Source organism: Piliocolobus tephrosceles, chromosome 16 (genome assembly GCF_002776525.5).
Source record: "Piliocolobus tephrosceles isolate RC106 chromosome 16, ASM277652v3, whole genome shotgun sequence".
NCBI lineage: Eukaryota > Metazoa > Chordata > Mammalia > Primates > Cercopithecidae > Piliocolobus > Piliocolobus tephrosceles.
In genome coordinates, this window is record NC_045449.1 from 59731337 (window position 1) to 59748658 (window position 17322).

At 38.1% G+C, this 17322-nt stretch overlaps 1 protein-coding gene across 7 annotated transcripts in view; it reads right to left on the bottom strand.

Annotated features, from left to right (window-relative positions):
• CEP112 (centrosomal protein 112) overlaps positions 1 to 17322 on the bottom strand; it is a 558138-nt gene that overhangs the window by 426017 nt on the left and 114799 nt on the right. For all 7 annotated transcript variants that reach the window (XM_023212015.3, XM_023212013.3, XM_023212018.2 and 4 more), the window contains 2 exons: positions 16478 to 16596; positions 7405 to 7548 (listed from right to left, as the gene is read on the bottom strand). In XM_023212015.3, the coding sequence (XP_023067783.2) occupies positions 7405 to 7548; positions 16478 to 16596 (263 nt within the window). The remainder of the gene's footprint in view (positions 1 to 7404; positions 7549 to 16477; positions 16597 to 17322) is intronic.

Below are 17322 nucleotides of genomic sequence, written 5' to 3' on the forward strand. Positions count from 1 at the left end.
CATGTTAGCCAGGATGGTCTCGATCTCCTGACCTTGTGATCCACCCACCTCGGCCTCCCAAAGTGCTGGGATTATAGGTGTGAGCCATCTCACCTGGCCAAAAAGTTTTTAAAAATATAGTCCCCAAAGAAAGCATACACCACACTAATGTGTTTAGCTACTAAAAATGGGTCCCAAATTTGACTCTGAGCAACCTAAACAAAATAGAAAACATGACCGTTTACAAGGATCTTGCATGTGCATATTAAGCTCTTCTTCTTTTTAAATCCAATGATTTAATTTTCAATATTTTCATTTATAAGTGATAACATAATTAAAACAAAAATTATATCACATTTTTTACCTATTGTTGTGAGCTGAATTGTGTCCTCCAAAAAGACAGGTTGAAGGACAATCCCCCATACCTATGAGGTGGCCTTATTTGGTTGGAAATAGGGTCTTTGCAAATGTAAACAAGTTAAAATTAGATCATCCTGGATTAGGGTGGGCCCTAAATCCAACAACTTCTGTCATTATGAGAAGGCCATGCGAAGACACCGAGACACAGAAATACACAACAAAAATGTAAATGTTGACAGAGCAGGACTGCCATGCTGCAGCTGTAAGCCAGAAGATGCCGAGGACCACCCGCAGCCACCAGAAGCTCCAAAGAGACAAGAAGAATTTTCTTCTCCCAGAACCTTCAAAAAAAGCAGGTTCCTGTTGGCGCCTTGCTTTCATACTTCAGGCCTTCAAAACTGTGAGGCAATAAATTTCTGTTGGTCTAAGCCACTCGGTTTGAGGTCATTTGCCACAGCAGCCCTAGGAAATCAACATATCTATCAAATTGGCCAACTTTCATGTTTTGGGGTTTTTTTTGTTTTTGTTTTTTGGTTGTTTTTGAGATGGAGTCTCACTCTGTTGCCCAGGCCAGAGTGCAGTGGTATGATCTCAGTTCACTGCAACGTCTGCCTCCTGGGTTCAAGTGATTCTCCAGCCTCAGCCTCCTGAGTAGCTGGGATTACAGGCACACGCCACCATGCCTGGCTAATTTTGGTATTTTGAGTAGAGACAGGGTTTCACCGTGTTGGCCAGGCCGCTCTGGAACTCCTGGCCTCAAGTGATCTGCCCACCTCGGCTTCCCAAAGTGCTGGGATTACAGGTGTAAGCCACTGCACCCAGCCTGTTTTTAATTAAAAGACCTACCCTTGGTTTGAAAATGTAGAACGCATACTCACATATACTTTCAATGAGAGAGTAATTTTATTATGTAGATATTAATCTTTTTCTTTATCATCTTTTCTAAAGTTTCAATAATAAGCTTGTACATCTTTTGCAATAACAAAAACTTTCATTTTAAAACCACTATTGTCACCATTATTTAACATTTTTCTGTAAGTTCTCGTCAGTGTATGATAAATTATAAAATATTTGCTACATACATGCAAAGGGTTGAAATTTCTAACATACATTTATTCTTGAGTCTTTTATACAGCAGAAATATAAAACTTTATACAACAAAAGTTTGAGACTCAGGAATAAATATTACAAAAGATGTCCTAAAGACCCCAGAGTTCTGTTTTCTTTATTAACTTGGTAAATTGATTCTAAACGTACAATCATCCCTTGCCATCTGTGGGAAACTAACTGCAGAACCACAATACCAAAATCCGGAGATGCTCGAGTCCCTTATGTCAAACGACATAGTACTTGCATATACCCTACACACCTCCTGCTGTATATTTTACATCACATGCAGATTACCTACAATATGTCTAATACAATGTAAATGCTATATAAATAGCTGTTATGCAGTATTTTTATTTGTATTATTTCTATTGTATCATTTTTTTTTAATTTTTTGAATATTTTTATGTGTGGTTGGTTGAATCACAAATGAGGAACCTACAGAGCCAAACAGCTGACTGTATTTGTAAAAGGAAAGGGCCCAGAGTGGCCAGAGTGGCCAAGACCCTTCTGATGAACAAAGAAGGAAGACTTCCTTATCAGGCATCAAGAGTAATTATGAAGCTATAATAGTGATAACAGTATAATCATTGCAGAGCCAGAGAAATTATCCAATGTTCACATATATAGAAGTTGAATATATAAGAGTAGGTGTGACAGATCAACGAAGGAAGGAGGAATTACTCTAAAGTAAAGCTGGAAAAATAAAGTTATCCACATAGAAAAAAACAAAATTAAATCTCTATCTTGTGTTAGTCACAAAAACTAACTCCAGAAGGATTAAGGCCTCAATGTTAAAGGCAAAATTTTAAAGTTTTTCGTAAAATATACAGGTAACCTTGCACTTACAATAGAGACAGAACTGTTTAACAAGACATAAAAAGAACGTTTTTTTTTTTTTTTTTTTTTTTTTGAGACAGAGTCTCACTCTGTTGCCCAGGCTAGAGTACAGTGGCACGATCTCGGCTCACTACAACCCCTATCTCCTGGGTTCAGGTGATTCTCCTGCCTCAGCCTCCCGAGTAGCTGGGATTACAGACATGCATCACCATGCCCAGCTAATTCTGTATTCTTAGTAGAGATGGGGTTTCTCCATGTTGGCCAGGCTGATCTCAAACTCCTGACCTAGGCCTCTCAAAATATTGGGATTACTGGTGTGAGCCACCGCGTCCAGCCAAAAAAGCACTAATTATTAAAGACTTATAAATTTGACAAGTTAAAATAAGAACTTCTTTCATCAAAAGACCATCTCTCCCTCCAAATCCTATCAGCTGATGTATTACAAACTAGGAGACTGTCTCTCTCCAAAGTTGTATTTCTCTCCCTTATGATTACAAGGCTTGCTGATTGCACACGGGAATTTGCAAGAGAGTTCAACAGTGGTCCTGTGCTATTGTGGAGATCTCTCCCTGAGGTTCACCCCATCCTTGCTACTTGAACAGACTCTAATTGACCAACACAAGGACCTGGTCTTCCAGGTTTTCCCCAATATGCATAAGAATAACTTACAAACCGAAGGGACATGGGCTCACAGTCCAAAATACCTAGATATCGGCAAAAAAACACTATGAAAGAAAGTCAGTAGTACTTGCACATATATAATAACATTATCATCTACATTACCATTCGTAATACACAGCACACTATGATTCTAAAGATAAATTATGAGAAGAGATGAACTAATAATTTTAAATAAGCTTAATCAATAAAGAGTCAAATGAGGCCAGGTGCAGTGGATCACACCTATAATCCCAACACTTTGGGAGGCCAAGGTGGGCAGATTACCTGAGGTCAGGAGTTTGAGATCAGCCTGGCCAATATGGCAAAACTCCAAAACTCCATCTCTACTAAAAAAACAAAAATCAGCCGCGTGTGGTGGCACGCAGCTGTAATCCCAACTACTCTGGAGGCTGAGGCAGGAGAACTGCTTGAACCTGGGAGGTAGCGATTGCAGTGAGCCGAGATCATGCCACTGCACTATAGCTGGGCGACAGAGTGAAACTCCATCTCAATAAATAAATAAATAAAGAGTGAAATGAAAATACTAGGTATAAAAAATAATCCTTGAAATAAAAAGCAATAGATCCTTAAGCAGGAGTAACTCTACCAAAGAATTAACTGATGAGAGTAAGATCAGAATGAGAAACTATCATAGTAATAAAGAATAGGAAGAAAACACAAAGAGATAGAAGACATAGCATAAGACCTAAGAGGTAAAGGGAGAGATCTTTTCAAAGAAATAATGATTGTAAATACACTGCTCAGAACTAAATTAAAAAACTCAAATTTAAAGGGCTCAAAATAATGCCAAAACGTCCATTAACTAGAGACATTATAGTGATATTTACATATATAAAAATCAAAGAGATGATGTTCAAAACTGCTCATCTCCTTCATACTTGAAAATCAAGTGGGGTCACATTTTGTTCTAATGTTTATTTTTCATTAATAGATGTGGCGCCAGTTTCTTCTGGCAATGGATATTAAGGTAAAGAAACCTAAAGGTATTTAGTATTTTTTCTCACATTAGTGACTTAATTTTCTATTGTTTTTTCTTTAGGGAAGGGGAATAGGGAGAAGATCGTGGTGGTTTACAACATGGACACTCAAGGGATTCTAGAGCCTCAAGGACCCCCAGGGATCTGTCCACCACACTTGACCAGTTGCCACTGTAAAAACCTCAACTGTGCCTGAAGTCTCCCAATCCAGACAGTGTTGTATTCTCTCCAGAAAATAACCTAATGGCTTCTGCTGAGTTGTAGAAGAGACAATCTCGTGCTTCACAAAATGGGGGAGAAGATATAAAGATTTGGTCATATTTTTGTTATTTTCTTATTTTTAAAAAGTTGTATTATGGGATATTTCAAATATCTACAAAATTACAAGGAAGAGTATAATAAACATCCTTGTACCCAGCACTCCAATTAAACATCTACCTGCTTCTTAAATACGACTTCTAACAATTTATGTGTTGAAGGGCCACTTATCACTCCTCTTCCAGAGATGCCTGGAGCCTCTGCAGGTCCCATGACGTAATCAGTCTTGCTTCTCAGGTTTCTTCACTGTTGATTTAGAGTTATGCTTTCTTGAGCCTGCTAGATGAATTTCAACAAATCCATTGCCTTTCCAACTCCAAAAATTGCATTGCTCTCTCATCGTCTTTGTCCATCAGGGCTTATGCCTTTTTCTTTACCCTATTCCTATCATTTCTACGGAAGGGAATGGAGGCCCAAACAATTTTCACCTCTTCATCAAACAAGTGTGTTAATTTTTTCTTTTTTTGGATCCACTGCCCAAGCTGGCATCCAGTAGCACAATCACACCTCACTGCAACCTTGACCTAATGGGCTCAAGTAATCCTCCTGCCTCAGTCTCCCAAGTAACTGGGACTACAAGCACACCCCACTGGGCCTAGCTAATTTTTTTTTTTCCAGAGACATGGTCTCGCCATGTTACTCTGGATGGTCTTGAATTCCTGGGCTCAATCGATCTGAACACCTCAGCCTCCCAAAGTGCTCGGACCTTCTTAAACTGAGTCCTTCTTTTTTCATTTGTATGTCTCTCTTGATTGTCATTCTTGTATGTTTCATTTTTGAACATAATATTAACAATGATCTGTGGGCTTATTATTGTGTAACTTAATTTATGTATATTAAAATAATATTTCCAACAAGTTACATTATATTGTACTACTGTTATTCTGTTCCACAAATAAGAACAATTAACATCTGAAGAGCTTACACGACACCCAAGCTATTAAGGACTTGGGATTTGAACCCACAACTGTCTGACCCTGAAGTCCAGGTTCCACACAACCGTGCATACCACTTCTCATTTCTTTTCCAATGTGAGGTAGGCCTTAGTGCCTGTCTAAGGGTGCAAGGTAACACACTCTAAGATATGTGTGTGATATGCCTGGGTAACGACTCTTGTTCAAATTCCACAGCTTTAAATTCAAGAAAGTACTTGGACCAAGCCAGGCTGGCCTGGGGAGGTTGTGAATGGTAAATGAGACAGAGCTCATACCTGGGATACAACACTGGACCATTCTATGAGGTCATATTACATACAGATGCTCCTTGACTTAAAATGAGATTATGTCCCAATAAACCCATCATTAAGTTTCAAATATCATTAATTTAAAAATGCATTTAATATACCTAACCTACCAAACATCATAGCTTAGCCTGGCCTATCTTAAATATGCACAGAACATTTACATTAGCGTACAGATGGGCAGAATCACCTAACACAAAGCCTATTTTACAATGAAGTACAGGGTATTTCACGTAATTTACTGAACACTGTATTGAAAGTGAAGAACAGAATGAATGTACAGATAGATGGTTCCCAACTTACGATGGCATGATTGACACGACTTTGACTTTATGACAGTGCGAAAGCAATATGCATCACTTAAGTACCCATGCAACCATTTGGGGACATAAGCCCATAGTAAATTGAGGAGTATCTGGTATTCCACTAAATGCATCTTACCTTTCCACCAACATAAAGTCAAAAAATTGTAAGTCAAACCATCGTTAAGTAGGGGACGATTTGTATCAGTAACAAGACCGATGCGATGCACTGGCCGCGGACATGAGGAGCTCTGATCCATGTGCAGAGTAACCTTCCAGCAGAACTGTTCCAGGCTTATGGATCTTAGGATGTAGGGCAGGTTCCTAAAGAGCTGAAGACAGTCACTTCCTCAGACCTAGACTCCACGGCCATATATAATCAATGGGGGATCCTCTATCTCACCCTGACCAGTGTCACGGGTCTCTCTGCTGTGTAGCCTGATTGTGGTGACCTCCTTCTGAATTATTTCAGTAAGGAACATTTTGGGCTTACCCATGTGACATCTATGTCTGGTTCCTGATTCAATATGATCTATTAAGAACACTGGTCAGAGTGGTCACACTACTCTAATCTCCCTCTTTGATTTCCTTCACATGAGCATTATTTTCAGAAAAACAATCAAGTCTTTATTTTAAAAAATGAAACAAACAAAAAAAGAGAGAAAAGAAATGGCCAGTCATGGTTGCTCATGACTGTAATCCCAGCACTTTGGGAGGCCAATGGGGGCAGATCACTTGAGCCCAGGAGTTCAAGACCAGCCTGGTCAACATGGCAAAACCCTGTCTCTACTAAAAGTATAAAAATTAATCGGATGCTGTGGCATGCACCTGTAGTACCAGCTACTTGGGAGGCTTAGGCACAAGAATCACTTGAGCCTGGGAGGCAGAGGTTGCAGTGAGCCAAGATTAAGCCACTGTACTCTAGCCTGGGCAACAGAGCAAGACCCTGTCTCAAAGGAAAAAAAAAAGAAAAGAGATTATCTCTGAACTGAAAGTCAAGGGAAAAAAAAAAAGAAGAAGAAGAAGAAAGATTTATAAAGGCTTCTGAGGGTTAAAAAATAATAAATAAGGCTAGGTGCAGGGGCTCACGCCTATAATCCCAGCACTTCCGGAGGCCAAGGAGGGTGGATCACAAGGTCAAGAGTTCGAGACCAGCCTGGCCAACATGGTGAAACCCTGTGTCTACTAAAAATACAAAAACTAGCTGGGCATGGTGGCGGGCGCTTTTAATCCCAGCTACTCAGGAGGCTGAGGCAGGAGGATCATTTGAACCCTGGAGGCGGAGGTTGCAGTGAGCCAAGGTCACACCATTGCACTCCAGCCTGGGTGACAGGGCGAGACTCCATCTCAAAAACCAAAAATAAAAAAATAAAAAATAATAATAACAAATAAAAAGCAGCATCAAACACTCTAGAGTCAAATCCCTCACAGACTTCAAGGATCTGCCCATGGACACACATAAATCTGTATGGAGTAGGAAGGTAAAGTTTTTCTTTTGATTCTGTAACACCTTTCTACGCCGTGCACATCAGGGAAGCATGAGGACATGGAAATTGAGAAGACAGGTTCTAAGATGTCAAGAACAGGTTTAAAGACTCACTGTGGACTGTGTTTGCGCCATATATTCACTCTCCATTTTATTCAGACGCACATTTGTATCCTCAAGCAATTCTTGAATGTTTTCAGTGTGTCGCTTTTGAAGATCAAACTTTTCCTGTTCCATTTCTGCTACAGCATTGTGAAGCTACATCAGAAAATCAAGAGTTAACTCTTTTACTACTATGGAATTGACTATTTTGTAATTCAGGGGAAAAATGGTTTCCTATATTCCTCTATTTATATATATGATGACCTGAACACCAAAAGATATTAAAAACCACCAATAAATATTCAAGGTAAAGATATCATACAAAAAGCAGGATAAGAAATACTTAATTTTTCCTTTACTTTCCTGAATTGAAAATTTTAATGGACTAACCAATATTAAAAGGAATTATCTGCCTCAGGTAGAAATGGTAAATAAACCAGGCAGATAACACAAGTAAACAATACTAGTATTAGTCTGAAATGAGAAAATAGAAACATTATAATATTGTTACTTATTAGGAATATTGTCTCACTGTCCTCATTATTCATCATATTTGCATGCAATTTTGTACAACAGTAATGTTAAAAACTGCTTTCTCTCCTACCTGCACCTCAACAAGAAATTACTTCTAGTCATTCCCTAATCTATAGAAAAACAGACAAAAAGATCACATTTATCAACCAAACAGAGTATGGATAGGGTGACTAAGCAGAATTGTATACTATATGTACGGAGGTCTTTACTTATTTAAAAAAATCATTATGTATACACTGTTTAAATGGATGAGGCTTTAAAATTTTTACACAAACTAAGGTAAGGAAAATAAAGGCAAATACAGGAGGTCCAGACAAGCTTCAATGAACAACTTCCAAAAGGGATTGAAAATCTGTGCTCCCAGCCTTGTGGGCATTTCTTCACTTATCTTAATGGGGGTACAATTCCGAGTCTAACTTCCATTCCCTGCATCAACCCCACACCTACCCAATAGGTGAAGAGACCAGGAGCCCAAACAGTCCAAATGATATATTTGGCTTTTTGTTTTTGTTTTTGTTATGAGATGGAGTCTCACTCTGTCACCCAGGCTGGAGTGCAGTGGTGCAAACTTGGCTCAGTGCAACCTCCACCTCCAGGTTCACTTGATCCTCCTGCCTCAGCCTCCCAAGTAGCTGGGATCAAAGGTAGCCACCACAACACCTGGCTAATTTTTTTATATTTTTAGTAGAGTTGGGGTTTCACCAGGTTGGTCAGCCTGGTCTCGAACTCCTAGCCTCAAGTGATCCACCCACCTCAGCCTCCCAAAATGCTAGGATTACAGGTCTGAGCCACCATGCCTGGCCCCAAATGATATATTTGATTCACTACCTATAAATAGGGAAGAGAGAAAGGACACAATACAGGCAGTGCAGACTCTTACTTGAGTAGGAAGATACTGGAAGGACAGGGAAAACCTGTGAGAGATGGAAGCTAGGGCAGAATGCAGGCAATAATTATGATTTTTGTACTGGTAAAGGTCTCAAGAACTCTTCTTCTAGTTTCTAGCTGAATAGGAAGAATGAGGATGCTCAGCAATAGACACATAGAAGACTCCAGGATTTTGCAAGTTTAACATACACAGTTTTGGTTATTTGTAAGTGGTCCCCAAAATCCCTGATGTATCTAATTTTTAGTTTTGCTGAAATAAACATCGTAAAGCAGTGTTAGGTCTGTTGTTCAAAAGTGAGTCACGTAGCTGGTACATTGCACCCAAATCTCAGTGCTCCTTCACAGCTGTTGAGTGACATGATAGTAACTCAGATAATGGGCTCTAAAGGAGTCCCTTAGAATTTTACAGTTGTACTTACAGGAGCAATTATACGATGTAGTGGTTTTCTCATGTTTACGATCTCCCAAAGTCCCTAGAACATATGCCTGCCGAATGTCAAAAATCTAATAGCCCATCAACACTTAGTGGTTTCTCATGTGTGTTCCACAGTTGTTTCATAAAGGGACTGTCGCTGTTGGAGGGGTGTCTGTAAGTCAGTCTACAACACTCATCCAAGGAATTTGCAGTTGAGACTACAAGGGTAAAAATGGCACTGGCAAAAACAAGTATGCTATTACTTGGCTGATGTGTTTGAGGACTAGATAGGCATCTGGTCTAATAGTCTAACTATACTATTAATATGTATTCATTCGACAAATTTTATTAGTACCTGCTATGTACCAGGCATAATGCATCAGTGAGCACTTTCCCAAACCTAACAATGAATTGGAGTCCAAGTCACTCAGTCTAGGAGGTTTTAAACAGCAAATGCTCCTTTGAGGATAAACTACTTTAGTAGAAAATATTATTAGGCTGTAGGATACAAATCCTGCTAGAGTTTATGAAACCACGGGATATAACAATGAGTTGATCCATATGAATTCTCAAGAAGAATTTTTACCCAGAGTTTGATAATGGGCACAGGAGACACAAATGCCCTTCCCAGCATCCTACATATTCGTCTTTAACCATATAGTTGGCTCATGCCAGAGGAGACTCAGAGGCAACAGGAATCTGTCCCAAAAAAAGGGAAAAGTGTTATAAAACCCCACAGGTCAATGGCGCAGCCACTGTGGAAAACACTTTGGCAGTTCCTCAAAAAATTTATCAAAAAGATAAACAGAGTTACCACATAACCCAGGAATCCTACTCCTAGGACTATACCTAACAGAATGTAAAAACACACAATGTTCACAGCAACATTATTCAAGATATCCAAAAGGTGGAGTCCACTCAAATGTCTATCAACTGATGAATGGATAGGCAAAATGTGGTCTATCCATACAACGCAATATTATTTGACCATAAAACTGATTGAACTATTGATTCATGCTACAGGGAGGGTGGAACTTTAAAATATTATGGTAAGTGAGAGAAGCCAGTCACAAAATGCACATATTATATTATTGTATTTATATGAGATGTCTAGAATAGGCAAATCTATAAAGATAAAAAGTAGATTGGTGGTTGAAGAGCCTGGGGTGTGGGGAGTAGTAACTGACTGCTGATGGGTAAAGGTTTCTTTCTAGGGCGATGGAAATGGTCTGCAAATTATATTGTGGTGAAAGTTGCACAACTGTGTGAATACATCAAAAAAAAAACAATGAATTGCATACTTTAAGAAAGTGAATTTTATGGCATGTAAATCATAACTCAATATTTTTTAAAGGCCCACAGATTAGAACAGCATAGTATAGTCAGGTAACTGGAAAACGTGTTGACAGCTGGGGCAAAAGTCAAGACAGGAAGAAGGATTGTGAGAAAAGATGAGGCTTGAAAGATCACCAGAGTCTTTATCATGAAAAGCTTTGTAAGTCCTAACAACTAAGGAAACAATGGGAACCACTAGGACAATGGGAACCACTAGAGTGATTTAAATATGGTTGTGGGGTCAACCAGATTTGTGTTTGTGAAAGACCAATTTGGCTGTATTGTGGGACATGGAATGACGAGGGACAGACTGGAGGCAGAGTCCAGTTACGGGTGATCTAGGCAAGAGACGGGGGTCTCCTGAACTAAGGAAGGAAGCGTGGTAGATACATTCAAAAGATGGATAATTAACAGAACTTGGCAAGGCATTAGATGTGTGAGCTGAAGCAAAAAGGAGAGTCTTTAAGTAGCTGAGCTGATCCCTATCCCATGGAGAATACTCTACTGGGTAGGTATATCCCTCCATGGGTTAGGGGAAAAGGGAATGCCCATTTTAGCAACAAAGGAAGAAGATGAAGTTCAGGGACAATGATGGAATTCAGAACAAGGAGAGATTTTAAATAGGTAGTTGAATAACTGGGACTTAAGGTGAGAGATATAGGATGCATATTTCTATTAGGGAATACACACGCACACACACACACACATACACACATATCACCTTGTCCATGTAGAATACATAATTGTTGAATGAATGACTACATAAATAACAAAGTGAATCTATCATGTGCTTATTAATGTTGGTGCCCGTCCTGCTTGCACTCAGTTTTCATCTCAGCCCAGATTTACATGAAGTTACACTTCACACACACACACACACACATATACACACACACACAAAGCCTTCAATGAGGGGGCAGGTGCAGTGACTCACACCTGTAATTCCAGCGCTTTGGGAGGCCAAGGTGGAAGGATCACTTGAGGCCAGGAGTTTGATACCAGCCTGGCCAACATGGAAAAACCCCATACTACAAAAACTACAAAACTTAGCCAGGCAGTGGTGGCCACACCTGTTATTCCAGCTACTTGGGAGGCTGAGGCATGAGTAGAAGGTTGCAGGGAGCTGAAATTGCACCACTGCTCTCCAGCCCAGGCGACAGAGCAAGACTCTGTCTCAAAAAAAAAAAAAAAAAAAAACCTTCAACCAGATTTACATATTTACACATCCACTATTTATTGTATAACTAGAAAAAAAGCTTTACTAATCCAGCAGAAAGAAAAAGATGTACCCTCGTAAGTGCTAGAAGCCTCTTCTCTTCAAATACTTGACAATTTAAACTAGAATATATTAAATTAGGGAATTTAGACAAAGGAAAAAAGGGGACCTGCTAGATAAAACCAAAATGTGAGAAAGAAAAACCATGACTAGAAATAACAAAACTAGAAAAGAGCTAACTAAAAAGCAATCTATAGATTCAACACTATCCTATCAAATTACCAATGTCATTTTTTACAGAATTAGAAAAAATGATTCTAAGATTCATATGGAACCAAAAAAGAGTCTGAATAGCTAAAGCAATCCTAAGCAAGAACAACAAGCCAGGCATGGTGCCTGACGCCTGCAATCTCAGCACTACCGGGAGGCTGAGGCAGGAGGATCACTTGAGGTCAGGAGTTCAAGACAAGCCTGGGCAACACAGTGAGATCCCATCTCTACAAAGAAAAAAGTTTTAAATTAGCCAGGTGTGGTAATGCACACCTGTAGTCCCAGCTACTCAGGAGACTGAGGCAGGAGGATCACTTGAGCCCAGGAGGTCAAGGCTGTGGTGAGCTGTTATGGTGCCATTGCACTCCAGAGTGCGTGACACAGCAAGACCCTGTCTCAAAAACAAAATAAAACAAAAGAACAAGGCCAGTGGGCATCACATTACCCAACTTAAAACTATGTTATAAGGCTACAATAACCAAAACCACATAGTACTAGTATAAAAACAGACACATTGACCAATGAAACAGAAGAGAGAATCCAGAAATAATGATGCACACCTACAACCATCTGATCTTTGACAAAGTTGACCAAAAAAAAATGGGGGAAGGACTCCTTATCCAATAAATGAGGCTAAGATAACTGGCTAGTCATATGCAGAAGAATGAAACTGGATACCCCACAAAATACAAAAATTAATTCAGGATAGATTAAAGGTTTAAGACCTAAAATTTTAAAAATCCTAGAAGAAAACCTAGGAAGTACCATTCTAAACATTGACCTTGGTAAAGAATTTATGATTAAATACACAAAAGCAATTGCCACAAAAGTAAAAAATGGACAAGTGGGACATAATTAAAATAAAGAACTTTTGCACAGCAAAAGAAACTATCAAGTAAACAGATAACTCACAGAACGGGAGAAAATATTTGCAAACTATGTATCTGACAATGGTCTAATATCCAGAATCTATAAAGAACTCAACAATTCAACAAGAAAAAACAACCCCATTAAAAAGTGGGTAAAGGACATGAACAAATAATTCTCAAAAAAAGAAATACAAGTGGCCAACAAACATATGAAAAAATGTTCAACATCACATGTCATCAGAGAAATGCAATTCAAAACTTCAATGAGATACCACCTCACACCAGTAAAAATGGGTGTTATTTAAAAGACTAAAGACAACAGATGCTGGCAAGGTTGCAGAAAAAAGGGAATGCTTATATACTGTTAATGTGGGAACGTAAAGTAGTTCAACCACTGTGGAATGCAGTTTGGAGATTTCTCAGGGAACTTAGAACAACTACCATTTGACCCAACAATCCCATTACTGGTTATATACCCAAAGGAAAAAAAGTCATTCTACAAAAAAGGCACATGCACTTGTATGTTCATTGCCATGCTATCCACAATAGCAAAGACATGGAATCAACCTAGATGTCCACTGATGGTGGACTGGATAAAGAAAATGTGGTATATATATACGATGGAATATTAGATGGCCATAAAAAATGAAATCATGACCTTTGTAGTAATGTGGATGCAGCTGGTGGCCATAATACTAAGCAAATTAATGCAGAAACGGAAAACCAAGCATGTTCCCACTTACAAGTGGGAGCTAAATATTGGTATATATGGACATAAAAATAGGAACAATAGACACTGGAGACTCCTAGAGGAAAGAGGGGGACAAAGGCTGAAAAACTACTGTTGGGTACTATGCTCACTACTTGGATGATGGGATCATTCATATCCCAAACCTCAGTGTCACGCAATACAACCATGTAACACACCTGCACATGTACCCTCTGAATCTAAAATAAAAGCTGAAATTATTTTTAAAAATGAAATAAAGTATCCATAATACTCAAAGCAATATACAGACTCAAATGTAATCCCTATCAAAATATCAATGACATTTTCACAGAAATAGAAAAAGCAATCCTAAAATTTGCATGTAACCACAGAAGATTCTGAATAGCCAAAAAGCAATCTTAAGCATGAAGAACAAAGGTGGAGGCATCATAGTAACTGACATGAAAATATACTTCGAAGTTGTAGTAACTAAAACAGTGTGCCACTGGCAAAAAAACAGACACATAGACCAATAAAATAGCATGAAGCACCCAGAAAAAAATCCACACATTTACAGCCAGCTGATTTTTGACAAAAACGCCAAGAACATACAATGGGGAAAGTATAGTCTCTTTAATAAACAGTGCTGGGGAAACTGGATATTCACATGCAGAACAATGAAATTAGACCTGTATTTCTCACCACACACAAAAATCAATTCATAATGAATTAAAGACTTAAACGGAAGAACCAAAACTATGGAACTACTAGAAGAAAACATAGAGGAAAAGCTCCATGACATAAATCTAGGCAACAATTTCTGTATAGGACCTCAAAAGCACAGGCAACAAAAGCAAGAAAAAAATAAAAGACAAATGGGATTACATCAAACTAAAAAGCTTCTGCACAGAAAAAAAAAATCAACAGAGTGAAAGGCAACCTACAGAACGGGAAAATACGTTTGCAAACTATACATCTGACATGGGGATTATATCCAAAATATATAAGAAACTCAAACAACTCAATAGCAAAAAAACAAATATTCTGATGATTAAAAAATAACCTAATGACTTATTTAGGTCAAGGACCTAAACAGACATTTCTCAAAAGAAGACATAGAAACGGCCAAAAGGTATGTGGCAAATGTTAACCTCACTAATCATTAGGGAAAGGCAAATCAAACTTACAATGAGATATCATCTAACTGTAGTTAGAATGATTATTATTAAACAGTCAAAAGATAACAAGTGTTGGTGAGGATGTAGAGAAAAGAGAACCCTTATATACTGCTAGAGGGAATATGAATTAGTACAGCCACTAGGGAAAACAGTGTGGTTCCTCAAAAAATTAAAAATACAACTACTATATGATCCAACAATCCCCCTACTAGATATATATCTGAAGAAAATAAAATCAATATGTCAGAGATATCTGCATTCCCATGTTTACTGCAGTATTATTCACAATACTCAAGATATGACATCAACATAAGTGCTCATCAAAGGATGAATGGATAAAGAAAATGTGATAGATACACACGCACATACACACACACACACACACACATTTGAATACTATTCAGCCACAACAAAGAATGAAATCCTGCCATTTGCAACAACATGGACAAACTTAGAAGGACATTGTGTTTAGTGGAATAAACTGGGAACAGAAAAACAAATACATAATCACACTCATGGAATTTTAAAAGTTGAGCTCATAGGAGTAGAGATCAGATACCGATTATAAGTAGGGGAGGAGAGGAAGGAAAGGCAATAGAGAGAAGTTAAAGAGGAGGTATGATATTACAGTTATTGACAGGGTTTGGCTATGTCCCCACCCAAAATCTCATCTTGAATTGTAGATGTCCCCATAATCCCTATGTGTCAAAGGAGAGACCAGGTGGAAGGAACTGAAGCATGGGGTCAGTTCCCCCATGCTGTTCTCATGATAGTGGGTGAGTTCTCATGAGATCCGATGGTTTTAACAGTGTGTGGTAGTTCCCCCTGTGTTCATTCTCCTTGCCGCCTTATGAAGAAGGTGGCTTGCTTCCCCTTCACCTTCTGCCATGACTGTAAGTTTCCTGAGGTCTCCCCAGCCATGCTGAACGGTAAGTCAATTAAAGCTCTTTCCTTTGTAAATTACCCAGTCTCAGTCAGTTCTTTATAACTGTATGAATATGGAGTAATACAGTAATATAGGAGAAATAAATTACGGTTTTCTAATGCACAGTAGAGTGCTTATAGTTTATAATAATGTATTACATATTTCAAAAAGTTAGAAGAGAGGAATTTGAATCTCCTCACCAAAAAGAACTGATAAATGTTTGAGGTGATAGAAATGCTGATTACTCTGGTTTTATCAGTATATAATGTATCTATGTATTGAAATATCACACTGTACCCTAAAAATATGTAAAATCATTACATGTCAATCAAAAATAAAGTAAGTTTATACAATAAATTCTAGTCCATATAATATTATCTAAAATTTCAGGAAAGAAATGCTTCAATGGCCCAAATTCAAAATTAAAATGGCTTAATTAACAAAAATTGTTTTAGTGTTGTTTAACTAATTTTGTTTAAAATCTGTTGGCTATGATAAGAAATCTAGAACATTAACTAAATTCAAGAGCTAGTCAAAAGAATATTTTCTAAATAGAAACTATTTTATAGACCATAGACTTCCAGAAGAAAATATACCAAAACATGAACAGTAGCTATTTCTGAACAGCCTAGAATTTTAGTTATTTTTTATACTTTTCTGTATATTCTGTGAAATCTATTATAATTAAATATGTTACTTGGAAGCATAAACTTTTATATTTTCCATTACTATTTTATGTAGCTTACCTTTTTTTCCCAGTCATTATTTAGAGATTCTGTGCTTTGTTCACATATCTTTTTTAGCTCTGCAATCTGATCTTCTTTAGTCTCTCTGATAACTTGACAGTCACGTATCAGTGTCTGAACTGTCGAAAATGATGAAAACACAGTTAAACCAATTCTAGATACACAGAGTTTGATTATATAAAATTTAGTGCACCAATTAGTACATAATTCCATTTTTCACCAAGTCTTCTCAATGCTTTCTTCTAAAGTATCTTTTATTCCTTGCTCTTTTTCTCGATTTCTACCACTACAGACTGGCTTAGTTAAATTAATCATTACTGGCTCCCTAGACAATTTTAACAGTGTATTGGCCTCAAGCATCATTTCCCTCCAAGGAGTCCTCTGTTGCTTTGAGGAAACCTCTCACCATTATTCTAAGTGAAGTAACTCGAGAATGGAAAACCAAATACCGTATGTTTTCGCTTATAAGTGGAAGCTGAGCTATTGGTATGCAAAAGCATACAGAATTGTATAATGGACTTTGGAGATTCAGAAGCAGGGGGTGGAAAAGGGGGTGTGGGCTAAAAGGTACATATTGGATACAATGTACACCACTTGGGTGATGGGTACTCTAAAGTCTCAGACTTCAGCACTGTACAATGCATCCATGTAACCAAAAGCACTTGTATCCCAAAAGCTATTGAAATTTTTAAAATTTAAATAAATAAAGAGGCCTTTCATTTGTGCAAATCTGGTAGTTACGCCCAGGCTTACAAACGTTCTACAGCTCTCCTCATCTAAAACATAAATATAGGTCAAAGCCTCTGACATGGACAATAGTTCCTCGTGATTCTGGCCATATCTCT